At 42.3% G+C, this 19,421-nt stretch overlaps 1 protein-coding gene across 15 annotated transcripts in view; it reads right to left on the bottom strand.

Moving 5' to 3' along the window:
• Window positions 1-19,421, bottom strand: part of CELF2 (CUGBP Elav-like family member 2) — a 744,392-nt gene that overhangs the window by 82,066 nt on the left and 642,905 nt on the right. For 14 of the 15 annotated variants that reach the window (XM_027772460.1, XM_027772458.1, XM_027772463.1 and 11 more), the window contains 2 exons: window positions 13,902-13,950; window positions 3,853-3,987 (listed from right to left, as the gene is read on the bottom strand). In XM_027772460.1, coding sequence (XP_027628261.1) covers window positions 3,853-3,987; window positions 13,902-13,950 — 184 coding nt within the window. Of the gene's footprint in view, window positions 1-3,852; window positions 3,988-13,901; window positions 13,951-19,421 lie in introns of those variants that run through there. The other variant, XM_027772465.1, reaches the window with a different exon arrangement.

Here is a 19,421-nt window from a genome sequence, read left to right on the forward strand (position 1 = left end):
TGCAGCATGAGTTTTTTGAGACCCCTTGCATTTATTGAGTTGCTTCATATGCTGGGTGCCTTCCATGTAGTCTTAGGAGGATTTCCTGAGGGTTATCTGTCCTGGAAATGGCTAGTGAGTAATATAAGGACTTTAAATATTCTGGGACAATGGTGCAGTGGTAAAATGTGATGCTCTGAGATGCCGACCCACGTGGGAAGGTTCTCGGTTCACGTCTAGTCACTTCACTGGAGTGTACTGGGCATACACATGTCCATGAAACAGAGGGTGGATGATGGCATGAAGAGCCCGTTGGGGGTGCCAGTTCTCTGTCTCTCACTCATAGAATAAATACATAAAAAATTTAAAAGTTCTTTCTTGGTACTAGGTAGATCTTAAAAACAAAACAAAACAAAACAGTGAATTTTACTGGGAGTCTGACAGGGCTGATAGGTCCATAGTGAGTCCTGGCCGCCAGCACTCTGGTGCAGTGGGGGTACGGAGTCAGCAAGCCTGCAGTTCCCTCAGCCTAACGCTCTGTTGGGGAGGAACTGAAACTACTGATGTAGTAGAGAAGAAATGACATTAGAAACCAAGGGGGGAGCCAGCTAGACTAGCTGCCTCCTTTGTTTCCAAAGCAGACAAAAAAAAAAGGCGAGCCAGAAGTGCACCTCTCTCTCGTCATAATCCGTTTGATTTAAGAACTTTCTTCTTGAACAGTTCACACTCTGATTTTGCATAAGGAGTAACTTTCACAACAGCCAGGCTTTCATTTCACTTAATTTTTCCTTATTTCTTTTTTAAATAGCTGAGCCAGCAATAGGCATTGAACACAGAAATGCTGAGTGCCCGTTATCTGCAGTGCCACTAATGGGAGACACTTATTAATATTTGATTGAAAACAGCAATTCTTTAATGAAAGCAAAAATCGTAGTATAGAGAATTGTTCTTTTAACAAATACACTGATTTAGGAGCAGACCCCTGTAGCCAGGAGTCCCTGGGTCCTGCTAATTGAAAAACGTACCACTGTCTGTCTTTATATTTCAGAACAAATGGTAATAAATGAGTATTTTCTTTTTTGCAAGAGGGAATTTTCATCAGTTCACCAGAAATTACTTTTCTGTTGAAAAAAGGGGGAGGGAGGGAGGAGTAACTTCCCCTTTACATTGAGCCAGCATTTGCATAAAATATTGATGAGAGGCTCCTATAACTTGTTTCAGAAACGGGTTTCTAGTGTCAAGTGCTGGTTAATCAACCAAATGGCAGATCAAATTAGCGAAGTTCTCTTGTTAAGTACTGTGTGTCCTGCTCTTTCTCATGGAAGTTGTGGCTGCTTTAAAATATTCTCTGCAGGAATAACTAATGTAGGCTCAAGGAGCTCTAAACGCTGTAGGCAGCAGTGCTTAGTACTGTCCCCACTGAACAGATGGAGAGAGCGAGACAGAGGGCACTGCACACAGCGGCCAAGCCAGGAGAGCGTGTGCAGAAATCCAGCATTCATCCTCATGGTTGAGGTCTCGCTACTAACCCACACATTGGTATGCCTAGACCAAAAGCTGCCACATCAGTGATCGGTGATTCCCTATGAGACAAGCAAGGCAGGTCCTCCCCCGCTCCCCCCACTGCTGTCACTTATGAATGGGGAAACTGAGGGAGAGATAGGAAAATTAATTGACTAAGGTCACATTCTATGTCAGTAGAAGTTCTGGGGCTGGAACTCGGGGTTGCTGAGTTTCACTATGACTCATGGAAAGGCCTTCTTTTGTGTCTGTTTTTCATCCCCCAAACTTTGAGGAGTGAGAACTGTAGGATAACAGCAAAGTGTGACCGAGAACAACAGGTAGAGGGTGTCTAGTGACTAAACTGACAGCAGCAAAGCATTTACAGAAATATCATGTCTTTCTTCTATGTTTTATTCCTCATCTAGCCACACCGCAGTCCCCAGGGTATTTTTGCTCCTGGGTTGTCTAAGTGATCACACATCCATTGTGATAATCGGGGACCAGATGACCAGTGCGCTCCGAAGCTCTTCTGGCCCAAACTGTGCTAGGATGGCACTCGGTGTCCTGTTATTTCTGAGGCTGCGCTGGAGTCAGAGCTCGTGCAGTCCGACAGAACGGTGGTCTACTTTGGCTGACACCGAGGGGACAGGTGAGGAGCTACAGGTGAGCCTCTGGCATGGCAGCTGCTGTTTAGCACTCACACTAACTATCATGTCTTGCTCAGCTTTCAGAGAATCACATCTTTTAAGTGAGTGTCAAATAACAGGAATTTCAGATTGTTAGAGAATGCATAAACTGTGATTTCTGTCTGCCCTCTTTTTTTTTTTTTAACTCCTTCACATTTACATGAAAATATAGGAATTAAAACCATGGAGTTGGGACCACCCAGTGGCATGGTAGTTAAGGTGGCTGGCTCCACATGGCCAAATGTGTGGTTTGAGTTCTGGACCCAGGTGCTTTAGAAACATGCTGGACACATGTGTGGGCATGCCCAAAATCCTGACAGGAGAGAGAAACAGAGAACAGGCTGCAGGATGACCATCCCCCCTGGGGGTTACTTTCTCACTCCCCTATCTTCCCTCTCTGTCTCCAGTGTCCTCTAGGAAATTTTAAAAAATGAAAATAAAGTAAAACAAACAAGCAAAAAACCTTGGCAATTGGTCAGTTTTCCTCTAGACTACCTTTATTTTAGGGCTCTGAAAGTCAATGTAGGTGAAACTTTTATCCTCTGGGCCTTCCATTCTAGTAGATGACATCATGAAGCTTTATATCTAAAAATAACAGAAATCCAATGCTCTTCCCCACATGGTCCTGAAAAGGTAAAACTCATGACATGGGTGAACACTGGTGCCTTGGTACTTTTGACCCAACCTTCCACATGTGGTTTGGGTATCAGTGCGGCCCAGAATCAGAGACTGAGAGTAAGAGCATTTCTAATTAGCCACGTGGAAAGTGCACTGCTAGCTACATTAATAACCGAATGAAAGCCTCTTCACGTTGCAAAAATACAGATTTCTTATAAGAACTGAAAAACATGTTTTCCATATATACTCCTACTTCATACTGACTCAGGGAACTGTTGTCAGACAACTGTTCACACTGCGTCCACCTTCAGGAGTGGTTTACGGAGGTACGCAGCCCCGTCACGGGGAGGCACACGCAGAAACAGGGCAGTTATTTGCGCCTATGTTGTACAGCTGCTTGGAGAAACACGGGTTTTCAATGAGGCTCTGAGCCACAGCTTTTGCTTCTACAGTGGCATAGAAGAGACTACAAACTTCTTCGGGACAAAGTTACTTTTCTGTCATTAAAGAACTCTTTGCACTTGGGACTCCAGAAGTTTCACTCTTTGAAACACAACCCTAGTACCCCAAGGCAGACCCAGGTACTGAGCCCACACCTGCTCTGTACTCCATGTGGACATTGACAGTGTCCCCTTGGTTTGCATCACTATCAAGAGGGCCAGCCTCGTAACATTTCTTTCAGGCACAGACAGCCAGCCAGAAGACTCCGATGAAAATAGCAAATATCTTTTCTCACCCTCCACATCTCTTCCTCACCCGCCCCCCACCCCTGCCCAAGCTGCTTTGGTTTGAGACTGAAAAGGGATGTGCAGTGATAGAGAAGCCGGTCAGCTTCCCATCTGACAGTGTAACCTGAGCTAATATGTCGGCACGAAGACCTGCTCAACTTGAGAAATAAAAGGAGATGGTTTCAGCTACAGCAAAAGTTCAGGTTGGTTAACTTTGTCACGTGGGATATTTTACAGGGTGACCTCTTCCTGCATGCAAGTGCCTACGTCTACCTTGACTGTGACACAGAGCTCCAATTAGCACTTACGGAAAGAGACTGCATAGACAGCACACTCACCTCGACTCAGCCCATCGGGTCCCCGGAGAATCCGGCATTCTTCTATCTGGCCAAATGGAGAAAACATCACCCTGATATCGTTCTCATTACATTTCTTCGAAACCATTCCTATGAACAATTTTCTGTCTTCCACAGCTAGGAGATAAAAATAATAAATGAGCAAAGTCCATTTCATCTTTTTTTTTTCCTTGTAATCAATGCTTTATCACTTCATTGAACTAAGTCCAGGCACACGAAACTGAACACGGGTGCTAAGGCTAACTCCGACTTCTAACCTGCCCTCCTCCATCTGCAGTCCCATCTTGCCCTCCTCTCTGACCTGGCCGCTCTTAAACATTTATTTCATCTCTTCGTGAGCTTGTTCTTAAACAAAAGCATCTCCCTAGGACCCGGAACACTGCGGTTAAGTCCTTTCCTACCATTCAGAAACTAAATAATGTGGTCACTAAAGATTCTAAGTAATTGGGTAATTGCTAAACACTACCATTACACAGAGTTATTTCTGTATACAGACTTTGATTTGTTGTTGTGAGAATTTTTCTGGTAGGTATTCTTTTTAACTGAACGATAGGAAAAGAGAAAAGTCAGGAGAAGAAAAACAAGAGCAGATATAATGAAACAGTAAACAATACCTTTTTTTAAAAAAAGAATTATTTTATTTAACTTTAAGAAAGGTATTACTATTTTTAAATATTTACACACACACACAGAGAGAGAGAGAAAGAGAGAGAGAGAGAGAGAGAGAGACAGACAGAGAGCAAGCAAGCCTCCAGGTCTAGCACCTTTAATCACCACTCCACCTGCTGGCCCCCAGTAAACAAAACTTTTAACAAAACATTTAAGGGCAAAAAAAAACATTTTTTACTCAATATTTCAGGGAGCTTCATTCCTACTGATCTAGGTAAGAACGAGAGATCAGAGGTATTAATTTCTCTAGAGAGATAGGAAAGTGCCTCCACTCCACAACATTACCGAGGCAGTGCTGGCTAGGTTTTACACCTGGTTCTAACCAGCTAGATTAGTTACATACAACTGAAGAGAAGGCCAATTCAGAGAAGAAAATGGACAGGCTGCTACTTGAGAATCACCTCAGATGGCCCCATGCTCGACCCTGGAGAGACCCTTAAGAGTCTGACAAAAGAACAATGAGGAGGGAATACTATTCCAACCACTTAGAGGTAGGATTCTTGATGAACAAAAATGTATTTGGGTTCCATGAATGACACGTAAATTCATTTTTTTTTTTTTAAGAGATAGGGCCTTGTTTATGTGGCTCAGGCCAGCCTTGAACTCATGATCTTCAGGCCTCAGCCTCCCATGCAGCATAATGCCTTGCGCTACACACAATTTCTAACCTTGGAACACAAAAGGGCAAAGATAAGGTAACTATTTTTTTTTTTTTTTTTTTTTTTCAGTCTCAGATGACCTGAGAGGTTTTCCTCAAAATCTCCTTGTCTGGAAAACAAAACAAAACAAAACAAAACAAAAAAACAAAAACCACCACCAACAAAAAAACCCCCCAAACCCCAAAAAGCTCCTTGTCTCTGCTCAGGATATGTGACCTACATTTAGCCTCAAAGGCCAGGTTATAAATTATTTTAGGACAGTGTTTGGAGCCTTTTTCAGAAGAGACATTCCTTTTTAGGATTTCATAGATACCTATGGGGAACAGCCCTGCCTAGTTTCTATTGTTTCATGTCAATCCATTTCTTAGGATTAAAATAACAGGACAGTCATCTGCACTAGCACAACAGGCTTAGGGTCAGGGCTGGCTCTTGATACCCGAAGATGAACTTTGTTTGAATCTGTATTAAAATTCTGTCATTGCTATTTATTAGGTTTTTATTTCTGTCCTTTGCTGGACAATAAGTATCATCTTTTCATTTAACCAATCAGCATTCATTCCAGATTTATTTGGGTCAGTTGCTTCTGGAAGTCAGAATTTAGAAGACGTGGTCTCCAGCCCTGCAGGAGCTGGGGTGAATCTATTTAGGAAGGAGTAATACAACATGGGGTGGTGTACTCTGAAGCAGTGTTGTCCAGTGTACGTGCTGGATAGCACTTTAGCTAAAGCCACTTTGTGGCTACTGAGAACATAAAAGGGGTAGTGTGAATGAGGAATTGATTTTTTTTTAAAGTTTAATTTTAAATGATTTAAATTTTAAAAGCCACATGTGATTGCTATGGCAGCAGTGTAGCTCCAAAGAGCCTAAATTAGATAGCTATATGTTCCTTGTGACAGAATCCCAGACTGGAATAAAACTGAAGAGATGTTTTGCCTATCTCTAAAAGAGATCCCCGAGGCCTTTCAAGGAAGGGATTTGCCTAGGGTTGAAACCGAGCAATGACCCCCTAAGGTATTTTCTAGGGTTCCTGAAATATAAAGTCCATTTTTCATTGTAATGGCCCAGAGTAAGGAGTAAGTCTTCAGACTTTGGTTATGATAATGACCAACATGGACCATGAGTGAGGGCCATTTGACCTCTAAAACTCTCACTTAAAGGAAAGAAGGTTTTCATTTCAATATGTAAGATGTCTTGTAGGCTGGAAACTGCTGGTTGTGAGCTCAAAGACTCCAGGATGAAGGGTTCCAGACACCTGAAGAGGAATTTGATTATCTAAGGCCTCACCAATCAAGACTGCCCATGAGAGATGATCATGCCCTCTTGAACCAATCACTGAACTGATCATGCGCCTAGGACCTCTGCCCCTAATTTTGCCCTTAAAAACACATGTGAGGAACATCTCGGGGAGACTGGGTCTTTTCAGCATGAGCTGCCCACTCTCCTTGCTTTGCGCTTTGCAATAAAGCTGTACTTTCCTTCACCACACCATGTGCCTATGGCTTGGTTTTATAGCGCTTGGGGGAGCGAACCTGATTTGAGTTCGGTAACAGGGTCATTCAGCAACTATATGGTCTAACCTTACCACAGCCTGGTATCCTACTCCCAGCCCAGGGTTCTTTCCACTCTACTGTGTTTTCTCTAAGGACAGAGAAATGAGATAAGGCTAAAAAAGAGAGCAGTGGTCATTTTAGTTCTGGTGTTGCCATTGATGTGTGACCTTCAAGAATTATTTGGCCTCTAGGACCTCAGTTTTGTTGCTCATGAAATAAAAGTTTAAACTCTAGTCTTTTTCCTTTTTTCTTTTTGTTCTCTTCCTTAAGAAATGGAGAGGAAGCCAGCTATATGCTTCGATGACTAAGGCACTTGGGAGTGGGGAAATGTTTGGGCAAGCTGCAGAATCTCTTCCACTGGGTCAGCTCCTCTCTCCACACTTGTGACAGATCCTAAGGTAACTAGGAGAAACTACAGGGCTCTGAGGAATAAGGGTCAAAACCCACAACTCTATAATATTTGTAAACCATGAACTGTGCACCAGTTCATAGTTGGGAAAGGCTTGATGGAAGATGTGGAATTTAAGCTTGACTTGAAGAAGCATAGCAGGGTTTAGATATGTGGGGAGTGAGATTGGGGAACAAGGTCCAGAGTCAGGAATAAATAGGGACTGTCCCTATATACAGATGTATAAGGAAAGTAACAGTCAAAGGTCACGGCTGGGTTGAGACTCGTCAAAGGAGACATGGACAACAGGCACTCTGGCTCAGAATCTTGGGAGGGAGGCCCCTGAGGACTTGACTTCCTTTATGTGGATGAAAAATTTTCAATTAAATTTCATTTTACTCCCTTCACAGTAAGTACCACTGATCTATTATGGACTGGTAAAAGCCCAGGAAATCAAGGGTAATGCCAGTACAACTTGGCTTCATCAGTGGCAGATACCCTGGCAAGGAGCTCTCGGCATGATGGAACCTTTGTGGTCTTCCACCTCAGATCGACTTCTGGCTGTCTGTGATGCCTGGACTCCTGAGCATGTGAGAATTCTGACCAGGCAGGTCCTATGAGGATGTGGCAGTCCCTGAATGGGAAGGGAAAAGGGATGGCATTGACAAAAATGGGGCAGAGATGGGAGGGAAAATCTTCTAGTTCATAGTTCCTATTCTTTCTTCTCTCTCACTTCTGGGACTCCTACCTCCAGGAAACTGGCTGGTTTCTTCATGAGAATAATGCTAAAAAAAATCCTATTATAGTTTTTCTTATCCTGAAAAATGTGGTTTTAGTTCATTTAAACAAAAGCAAATGAAAAATTCTCACTTGGTCCTTGATTTGATTGTTTAATACAAAATCATAATTGTAGATTTACCAGTGTGCAAGTTTTGAGCTTCAGGGTGTTGCTACAAATCCATCATACATTTCCGAAGTAAGCTTAAAAATGTTCCCCCCCCCAAGATGAATATTAAGGAAATGGAAAACCCTCATGAAAAAATCCTGACTTCCTAGCCATCACTAAGGATAAATTTAACCAGGCAGTAAGAAGGTAAGTAACTCTCACTTTTAAAAATAACATGTATTAGTGAAGGGGGAAAAAAGGGAAGCCAGCATCATCCATCTGCTATTTAAAATGCAAATTTCCTTCTTCTCCTAAGTGGCCTGAGGTGATCTTTGAAAATGGTTCACTAGTCACTTAACCCAGAGAACCTCACAAAGTCATGCTAATCAAGAGGTTCAAATCTTCCCATTCACTTTAAGAACACTCCCGAAACTGCCCAGGCCATCAAGGGTATGCCTATCCGAAAAGCCACTAAGTAGCTGAAGGATGTCACTTTACAGAAGCATCGTGTACCTCTTTGTCGTTACAATGGTGGAGTTGGTAGATGTGTCTAGGTTAAACAGTGGGGCTGGACACGAGGTCAGTGGCCCAAAAAGAGTGAATTTTTGCTGCATGTGCTTAAAAATGCAGAGAGTAACGCTGAACTTAAGTGGCTGATGTAGAGTCTCTGGTCATTGAGCACATTCAGGTGAGCAAGGCACCCAAGGTGTGCCGGCTTATGTACAGAGCTCATGGGCGGATTAACCCACACATGAGCTCCCCCTGCCACATCGAGATGATCCTCACTGAAAAGGAGCACATTGTTCCGAAACCGAAAGAGGAAGTCGCACAGAAGAAAAAGATATCCCAGAAGAAACTGAAGAAATAAAAACTTAGGGCATAAAGTCAGCATAAAATAAATGTAGATAAAAATTTAAAAAAAAATTAAATGCAAATTTCCTTCTCCATTGCGTGACCTCACATGCTCTTGTATGTACCAAGGAAGCTGGACATCAGCAGTCTTCTACTAGCCAAAGTTTCTCTGAGGTTTTAACAGTCGGACTGTGTTTGCTTTAACGGCAAAATGGAGATGACTAAACATACCCAGCTTACCTCCCTCGAGGTTCCCTCATTTTCTGGTGAGAATTTATTCATAAAATTTATTTCCAGGATTACCATTCTGTGGATTCCCTAACAGTTTGTAAATATTTAAATCAACAAAAGCATCTTGAATTGACCTAACTTTTTCATCAGTTTTTGATAACTTTATTGGTAAGTTTTTCCCAAGTTGATTGCTTAACGGAGCCCACTGTGTTTACAATATTCTGCTAGGTGCTTTAGGGGAATTAAAACAAACAAAACAAAAAAGAATAAAAAGGAAAGGCCCCTGTCCTCTGGGGGAAAAGTGATTTTCCTCTAGGATGGCAAATGAAAGGGGGCAGGGAAATACTTTTCTCTATGAGGTACCATACTGATGGGGTCCCTTTCATCAACAGCAGAACTGAAAGGGGTTTACAACAGCAACCATGTCAAGGCTTCCTTTCACAGCATAATGAGAAAGGGTTAATACCTTACATCCAAGGGGTGACTTTTTTAAGTTAGGGGAATAGAAACTTCATTTTTTTTTTTTTTTTAATTCCTAATTGTAAGTCTGTGCTAACACCCTGGTGTACAATCTGTCAAAGTCACACCTGTATTCAGGGCTGCCTGAATTAATTAACAACTTTTCAATGTGTTAGTGCTAACATATGGCATTTAATTACTGCCTCCAAATCTGTGAGTCTCTCCACTTTGAATTTCAAAATTATTTCTTCATCTTCTAGTAAATCAGAAAGTGACTGGATGGAAACGCCCTATAATTCTCATTTTAATGGAGGCTTTGCAGGTCTCCATCTTTCCCTGATAATATTTACTTCTCTTGACTCCTGCTAGCTCTGAACTTGACCCATGGACACTGGAGGTTTTGGAGAGCTTGAGAAAAAGAGACAGTGGTCTTAAATGGCATTTCTGGATCCTAGGCTTTAAGGACTCCCAACAACTTGTGAGGTTGAAGGATAAAGCAAGATAGATTTATGCTCTGTCCGCAGAATAAAAACAATCCTCCTGACAAGAATCACAACATAATAGTGAATGCTGGCTCTAGCTACCAAGATCCAAGCACGGAATCAGAGGCAACCGCTATGCTTTTCTTATCATTCACTGCGAGACTAGCTTCAGCAACTGCTTTTAATTTTCAGTCTTTCACAGCTGATACTTCCACAGCAATAGAGGATTAAGAACTGGGCACTACTCAGAACAGTATATGGATGGTACCTACAATGAAAGACAGTAACTATGTCTTTGCTAGTTCCTGTGGGTACCTTAAATTCACACCTCCTCACATGCCCTTCTTATGGCACCACTCAACTGTCTGCAGTAGAAAAATGACAAAAGACTTGGATTCTGTTAGAAGCTGGGCATTTATTCAGTGTGTTCTTCTAAACAGCAGTAGCACTGTATTGCTTATCCAGAAAAGAATTGTTTTTCCTTCTTGACACCTCGTATAGTAGAAACACAGGCAGAAAATAAAATGTTGGCAGTTTGCATAAATGTGCTAGAGGCTGCAGCTTAACTGAGGGCCCATGGAAAGGGCAGAAGCCATGAAGATTTAGAAAGCCCATTAGGTAAAAACAAAAGTGCCAGGCCAACCTACAAGCAATCCAACATTACTGGGCTCACCACAGAGGTCCCCTTTATCAGAATCTCTAGGTGGACAAAGACTTCAGAGGGTGATTGCTATTCTCAAATCCATTTGTCCATCACTAATTAATCTGTGATTATCAGCCCTTTCTTGCTCTGCAAATACAAAGTTTTAGAAATCTGAACACACTGATAATGAAGACAGTAACTGTCTAACTGTGATGAATCCTTTGTGCTATCCATAAATGTCAGCAAACTCAATAAAAGTGCAATTAGAGCTCGTTATACTTCTTTCACAACTACAGAAGCTATTTAGAGCATCCGAGCCAAAGAAATCTTTGTGTTCTTTGAGCTTTTGAAACTATGCTTACCTGTCAAAAATGCCATGTGAAATCAGAAAAGGCTTGCAGCTTTTATCACTTGCTTTAGACAATTATACATTTCTTCTGATTCTTAAGTCAGGTCCAATGTGAACCCTGAAACCTCTTTATGCCTATGCAAACTGAAGTTGTGTTTGAGTCTACAGAGAAGAGCCTTTTAAAAGCAGCTTCGAATCCATTTACACATTTTGACTTTTCAGAAAATGAAGGTCAATCTACACGTAAAGGGTGAATTGGCCTCATTACAAGAGTTAGGGGTTTTCCACTCATATACAGAACCATGCTTCGGTATGAACAGCCCAACCCTGGACGTGCCAGCCTCTATCATTCAAAATGCACCAAAACAGCTGCCTCAGTGGAATTATGCTGCTAATTCAGCATATCCTAGCTACTGGATATTTACTATGTGCCAGATACTATGCTAAGCTCTTTACAGATGTTAACTTCTGTAATCCTCGAACAACCTTGTAAGGCAGGCATTACAAAAAGAGTTCAGACTACATTACTGTGTCCCCCTTTTACAGCTGAAGGTGTTGAGGCTGAGTGACGTTAAGTAACTTGTCCAAGAACACAAGTGCACAGTAAGGTTAAGTAACTTGTCCAAGAACACAACTAACAAGTGCAGAGTGAGTGAAGTTAAGTAACTTGTCCAAGGACACAACTAACAAGTGCAGACTCAGAAGTCCACTCTAGGCTTCTCAATATAGTTCTTAACTGTTGCCCTTTGCTGCTTCCTGAACAATGGCATATTTTTTCGGTATTCTCTTAATCTTAGTAATAATGATGCCCAATCCTCCTTGGCTTCTGAGATCATGCAAAACTGGGGGCACCCATGACAGTTTTATTCTCTTGCTGTAGACCCAAAGCAAACTTTGTACATAGTGTCCAGAGTAGATCTTGGACAGCAACAGCAACAAATCCCTCAGAACTCCTGGCAGTTGGCTTATGGAAAGGATTCTAAGTCAGGGTGTGTATATGCATGTTAGAAAATGCAAAGGAAGAAATCTTTTCATGTTCAATTACTCGGGAGTTTCAACTCAGTCTTCTCATTTGTCGTGTTTTTCTAACTGCAACGTAAGGCTGGGTATGATAAGGCAAAACCTTGTCTGTGTACTTCATCCTTTGTCCTCATCCAGTTTAGAGAATTATGGGGTTGAAGGACAGGGCGCATTTTCTGACAGCTAGAAGGTGTGACATGGCCTCCCCTGATACGATTCATCCCACCAATACAAGACTCGTCCCTCTCCTTCCCACTGAAGAAGACCACAGACCGCAAGCATGCACCTCCAGGAGTCAAAGGACTCAAGGAATCCACAGGGGACAATGGCCTTCTAAATAGAGAGACAGGTACCTCATAAGGCAGGGGAAAATCTCTGCATAATACTAACAATAATCAACATTTTACAGAAGTGCCCTATCAGTTATAAAGACGGTTACAGATGTCTTATTTGAGACTCAAAGGAGAAAAAAAAAAAAAAAGCCAGACCATCTGAAGGAGTTATGGTCGTTCCCATTGTTAGTAATGGGGAGATTCAAGTTCTGTGTTTAAGTGACTATCAGGCACCTACATCAGTGAACTGAATGTAAGTTCCACGAGGCCAAGGTCAGTCCCTTGTAGTCTTTTCTTTTTCCTTTTCAAATTTATTGCTGCAGCCCCAGCCCCTACCAACATGCCTGGCACACAGTAAGCAACCAATAAGTAACTGCTGATTAAAAAAATGAAGTGGCCCCATCACAGACTTGTGGCAAAGCAGCGGCAGCTTTTAGAACTTCTGACACGGAGTGTCATGTTTGTGATAAAGCAGTCTAGGAAAAAGAGAAATAATCCTAAGGAAAGCACAGGGCAGAGAGGACAGCGGGTCAAGCACCAAAGTCTACCACCAGAGAGAGGAGAGCTTGATAAAACAAGCACCAGCAGCACTGAGCTAGGGCTTGGAATTTTCTTCAAAACTTTCTAGTCTGTGGAGAAGCCAGAAAATGGGATGCACTACAATTAGCAAAAAAATACCTTGTGGAGAGATTTAGAGCCCAATCATAATTTACATTTGCAGATATGCAGATCTCCAAGTGCATGGCTTCTGCCCTGATTACTAATTAATGAGGTGCAAAACTGCCGTGGGAAGAAACAGTGCTGATTATGTCAGTCTGGTGGGACATAGAGCTCTGTGGCCCAGGAAGGTAGCCGATTCTTTGAACATACATTTCAGTACATTAAAAGAGCAAAACAGGGCCAGGAAGCTTGCAGAAATGGAGGTGAAAATTTAAGAGGGAGAAACATGGCTATCAGTCCTCTCATGTCTTAGAGAGGCAAACTCCAATTATTTCATGGACCTCATCAAATGCGTATTTTTATACCAGGTGTACATTTATTTAATCAGCAGACTGAATTCTGAATGAATTCTGACGCAAATGCACCAGGACAATTTAGAGAACACTGCCATAAGATAGTCTCCAAGTCAAAGCAGACCAAACGGAAAAAGAAAAAAAAAAAGATAGCCTTTTTCTTCATGGGCAATTCCTTTCTGATAGTGTCCTCTGAGCTCCCCATCAGGGGTCCTTATGTTGCTCTGTCAGAGGAGATAACTTAAGAGCCAAATGCTGCAGGGTCACTACACAGGGCAAGCCCCAAACGGAGGAACAGGAAAACCATTCCTTGTGACATTCTCATAGATCTTCAAGCCAGAGATAAATGAAGCAGGAAAGTAGAGGGTGGAAGGTTCCTACTGCAGTCCTCAGCCTTCTAAGAGAAAAAGCCCTTCGGGCTGGCTCCTCCCTCCCCCACGGGACTTTTTAATTTCAGGAAGCAGGTATGATTAAACAAGACAGTTGGTTACCACCTACCGTTTGACTTTTCACTATCTGCAGGTTTCATCTGAATGGGATGATGCATCTAAAAATACAAAAGTGAGAAAGTAAAGGCAGATTGGACAACTGTAGAAACAGTCCCGGAAATCTGATACTATTCAGCTAGAGTACTGATACTATTACAAGGGCACATAAATAATAAGACATTTTTGTTTCAGGTAAAATGAACTATGTTAAAAATCATGTTTGTGTTTGACGTTCAGGAATCTAAACCTTTTAAGTCACAGGGCACCAGAACACAGTATTGAAATGCTTGGCTTTTCAAATCACACTTGAGCATGAAACCTAGTTCTGCCACTCAGTCTAGCTTCTGCCTCTATCTTAGAGGAATTCTCTTTCTGCCATTCATGACACCTATGTGATGTGTGGGCAAATGTCTGAATGTCTCTGGCTGCAGTTTCCTCATCTGTAAGATGGAGATAGTCCTTGCATGGCAGGGTTTGATAATGAAATGAGAAAATGCATGTAAAGTGCTTTATAAGCAGAGCCTGGGACATGCTGAAAAAATTTAGTTACTCTTGGGAACCAGCAGTTAGCGTAATGGCTATGTCGCTGGACTCCCGCATAGTCAACTGCGGTTCACGTCCCGGACCCGGTGGCTTAAAACTCACGCCGGGCGCGTGTGCGTGCATGCCCAAGATCCCGAGAGGAGAATGAAGGAGAAGGGATTGCGGCGTGGCCATCCCCCCTGGGGGGTGATTTCTCGCTTTCTGTCTCTCTCTGTCTGTCTGGTGAGCACACGCGCCCTATAGTGAAAAACCTCTCCAAAAAAAAAAAATAAATAAAGAAAGAAAGAAAGAAAGAAAGAAAAAATTTAGCTACTCTTAATGCATTATGACAAATTTAAATGTAGATTTTTGTTTCTCTTCTGGCTGATTTAGACGTCTGTTACATGGATTTTTCTTCCGTCTAATAGTTATGAGTAATCTAGCATTCATTGATTGATTCCGGTGCCATATATAATTTTTATTAAATACTAAGTGTAGAACAGGAATATAGAGCTACTAGAAGAATGGAAAGAAGGAAGGAAAGAAAGAAGGAAGGAGAGGGACAGGGAGAAAGGGACGCAGGGACACTATGGTCAGGTTCAATATGTGTCAGGAGTAGAAGGAACATGAGACAGGGTGGGGCTGAGGTCCTGAATTGTGGCAGATGTGGTTGTTCCATGGCTCTTCACAGAGCACTGATCACACTTCTGTGCCTGATCCACAGAGTTTACTCCAAGTAAAGAATGCCACCACCATTTCCAATTAAAATAAATTCCTCAAACTACTTTCAAAGATCCTTTTGCTTCATAGCTCATCATACCCCAAGGAACACAGAAGCCACGGGGTAGATGGAATCATTGGCTATGCAAATGCCTTTATTATAATGGGTCCGTTCTCTCTGAACCTTTAATTTCCCCAGTGGACTTCCATCACTTACAAGCCACAGCCTTGGGTTTTATCTAATTTAAATGCAAACAGAATGGTACTTGGCTCTGGCACATATCTGATGGGAAACTATCGTCAGGCAGTCAGGAACATGTGCACCTAATGCCCGCCAGGGTCTTCAACAAACAAGAGGAAGGGACAGAGGGCGGCAAAAGAGAGAGGGAGGACTGTCCAGGGATATCAGGCTAAATAACTCAGAGCTGCTTCGTTTCTCTTAAAAAGGCAAGATGCTCTTATGCATAGAATGTAGGCCTTGAACTGTGGGGGTCTATGATTCTTACTTCATTGATTAATATATTCAATCTCTGAAGGAAAGACTAGAATAAGATGAGGTGTTTAGGGATCAATGAATACACCAGTCTTTTCAGCACAGAGTAGAATGTGTACCTCAAAAAGCAGGCAGAAGTGAACTGTGGAGATCCCTGGTTAGGACGAGGAATATGGCCTCTAGCCTACATTCATGGAGGGGAGGACTAAAGAAATGTTTGGGGGAGATGCACAATCTTTAAGTAGGTTGTTCTTCCAGTCTGCATCTGTCCACTTGCTCAGCAATCAAGGAAGAAACAGCTGCCATTTGTCAGGCTTCAGGTAAGGCAGGTAAGGACTGGGGATGAAGACCAGGTGAAGAAGCTTCTCCCCTGCAGGTGCTCACCCGTTGTGGGAAGAAACTGTTGCCAACAGACAGCTGAGCAATGCGGTAGTGCCAGGGCAGAGGCAGGAGAGAAAGTGCGACAGTCCAGGACACAGGTGCATACATCTACCTGTCAAGGAAAGTGAAGACTTCCTAGCACAGGTGAGATCTGGCTCAAGGGCTTGGGCTGGCCAGCGGAGAAAGGAAGAAAGAAATGGCAAGGGAAACCCATGGGCTATCTTATGTAAAGAGAAGGGGTAAGGGGGTCAGCAGATGGTTTAGTGGCCATGTCATTGGACTCCCACATAGGTGACCATGGTTTGAGTCCCAGACTCAGTGGCTTAAAACTCATGCTGGGCACATGTGTGTGTGTGTGCACTCAAAATCCCAGGAGGAAAATGGAGGCTGAGGGATTGCGTCATAGCTATTCCCTCATGGGAGGTAGGTGATTTCTTACTTTCTCTCTCACTGTCTCTGTCTCTCTTTCTCTCTGGTGAGCTTACATGCCCTATGGCAAATACTTCTGAGAGAGAGGGGGAGGGGGGATGGAGAGAAGTGAGAGAGCACAGTTTTCTCTCAAGGAGTTAAAAATGTAAGCAGGAAGGTCATAATGCTACAAAGTAGACAGACAGTACCTAGGTCTTACAGGGTCTTGCAAGTTAAGGAATTGAAATTTTTTCTAAAAATCTATGCTCAGGTGAGAAGATTTAAGTAGCAAAGATCACAAAGTGAATTTGTATTAGAGAAAAGTCATTTTTGCAGCATGCAGGGAGAATAAAAGAAGACATAGTAGGCAGGCAGGACAGGGGGGGTAGGTGCCCTAGCCTGCGTGATCTTGATCATTAATTCAGTGGTAACTAGCTGGTCATGGGGATGAAGAACTCCAGACCTGGACATCCAGATGGAGTGTAGGTTACTGCCCAAACAGGGAACACACGAGAAAATCATTTTGCAGGAGGTTACTGAGTGCAGGTCTGGACATGCTAACTTTGATGTGACTATGAGCCACAGAGAGAAGTTGGAAATGTGGGGTTTAAGCTTAAAGTCTGGGAGGACAGAGCAAAGGGCACCAGGGGAGCAGGAGAAGCAGGGAATTGTCAACCTTGCAGAAGCCATGAGAGGAGGATAATAAGATACACTTTATCAGAAATAAGGGATTTGTCAGAGCGAGTACTACTTTTTCTTTTTTTAAAGAATTATATATTTAATTTAGGTATTATTATTTTTTAACTTGACCAGACAGAGACATAGAGAAAGTGAAATGGAAAGTGAGAAAGCACGTCACCAGGTTCGGGCTTGAATCACTGTTGGCCATGTGGGAGTCCAGCGCCTTAACCACTATGACACCTGCCAGTTCCTGGAACAAGTACTTCTAGTGACTCTGATGAAACACCGAAGTACCTTTTGGGATTGGGTAATTCAAAGTTCCCTGGAGGATTTATCAGAAGCAATTTCTAGGAAGTATAGGGGACCTGAATGCCAGACTGTAGAAAGTGGAGTCAAGGGGAGGACAACAAAGGCCACTATTTGAAGAAGATTAGCTGCAAATGGAGGAAAGATACCTCCTCTATGCAGGGCAGGAATGGAAGATGGGTGGTGGTGTCTCCTCCTAAGATAGGAAAGACTCGCACAGGTTAATGTATTGAAAAGACATGAAATTCACAGGTTAAAGATAAAGGAGAAATGAGGAAAGTGCACCTACATTATGTATGTGATACAAAAATGAAAGGACCGTGGCTTCTGCTTTCAGAGAGCTTAGAGTCTACCATGCTGGCTGATATGCATATACATCCAAAAGAATTGTGGTAAACACCTAAAGAGGAGCACAAATAGAGTGTTCCAAGTGTTCAGATCCATCTGGGAAGCACGTGGAGGACTAAAGGATCTGGGAGTGGTAACCATCCCACTCAAAAGCTGGAAAAGGCCCTGGAAGTCATATAGTTCAGTGCTCTCAGTTTATAGGTGTGATGGGAATAAACAACTTCACTGAGGACACACAGCTGGTTAATGACAGGGCTGGGATCAGAAATCTAATCTCTACACTCTTAGTCTAATGATGACTCCCCTCTACCACACTGCTTCTCCATAAAACGTCCAACATGGGACTTGGCCACTTGAGCCTTGGATCAAGAACTATAGGCTTCACTCACTGCTGGAGCCAGACACTCTTTGAAGGTGCCTGAAATATCCCTTTAGGTGAAAGTAATCTTCCCTTCCTCAGAACTCCCGTAATACTTTATCTCCATACCTTTATAACTAGTATTACGCTAAGACTTAACCTATTGGTTTTCTTGCAGCTACTGAGAGAATTATTTCAGTTTCTGACCTAAGACTATCCAGAAGGCTCAGCAAAGTAACAGGTAGCAATAAAATGGTTACTACCACTATAGGCTTGAACTTTGTTTTGGTCTTTTCCCCAGAGAGGGGTAAAATCAACTTCACAGAGGTCTCACTATCAGACCATGGTGAATTCTGAGTGTGTGATCACCATACTTCAGGCATATTCTTTAGACAATTTAGATAATATATGTAAAGCACTGTGACCTTCTTAGAGAAAGGTGTTCAATCAGTACTGTATTAAAATGGCTTATTATCGTGAGTAGTTGAGTTATAAAGTTCTGTTCACATATAAGATGTAAATGTCAAGAAAGACAAAAATTTGTCTGGAGGAGTCATTCTCATACTGATGTTTTACTTTCTCAAAATCTCATGATTCTAAGAACGTTGGGCGGTTACGTGAATGGAACAAGGAAGTTATTGTACAAGAATGGGCATCCCGAGTTTAAAGTTTGAAGTTATAATAAAGGGATTCTTTGCCTGTAACAGGGGTGGTTTCAAAGATTTCACTCAATATGATTCTAGGACTACTCATTCATTCACTTATTTCTGCTCTTTTCAGACACCATGTTAGATGCTGGAAATGGAAGGATAAAAGAGTTTTCACCATAACGGAGCCTGTGGCTCTGTAGGTCAATCATTTCCCAGAGAAAGACATGCTGTGGTAAGACCTGAAGTGTGGGAATTCAGAGGAGATACCCAACACAGAATAAGAGAGGATAATCTGGAGAAGTTGTCACAGAAGAACCAATATTTGATTTCATTTTTGAAGAAATCCTAATGTTAACCAAGAGATGCATGAAGAACTCTTCAGGGAAGAAACGACACATTTGAAGGCAGAGAGTAAGAGAAAATAGGTCATTTTGAATGATGATATGATCTTTCACCCAACAGAAGCTATTGAGATCATTCACCAAAAAGAAAAATACTTAAAAGTACAAGACTAACAGTAAAAAATACGTATCTGGATTAGATAATTGTAAGTAGGAGGAAAACAATGTAATTCTACTCAATCCTGCATTGCAACTATCCAAGGCACTGGGATTGGCAGACAGATGTTTTTCTTTTCTTTTTTTTTTTTTTTGAGAGATTTTC

This window comes from Tupaia chinensis, unplaced genomic scaffold (genome assembly GCF_000334495.1).
Source record: "Tupaia chinensis unplaced genomic scaffold, TupChi_1.0 Scaffold000275_1, whole genome shotgun sequence".
Lineage (NCBI taxonomy): Eukaryota > Metazoa > Chordata > Mammalia > Scandentia > Tupaiidae > Tupaia > Tupaia belangeri.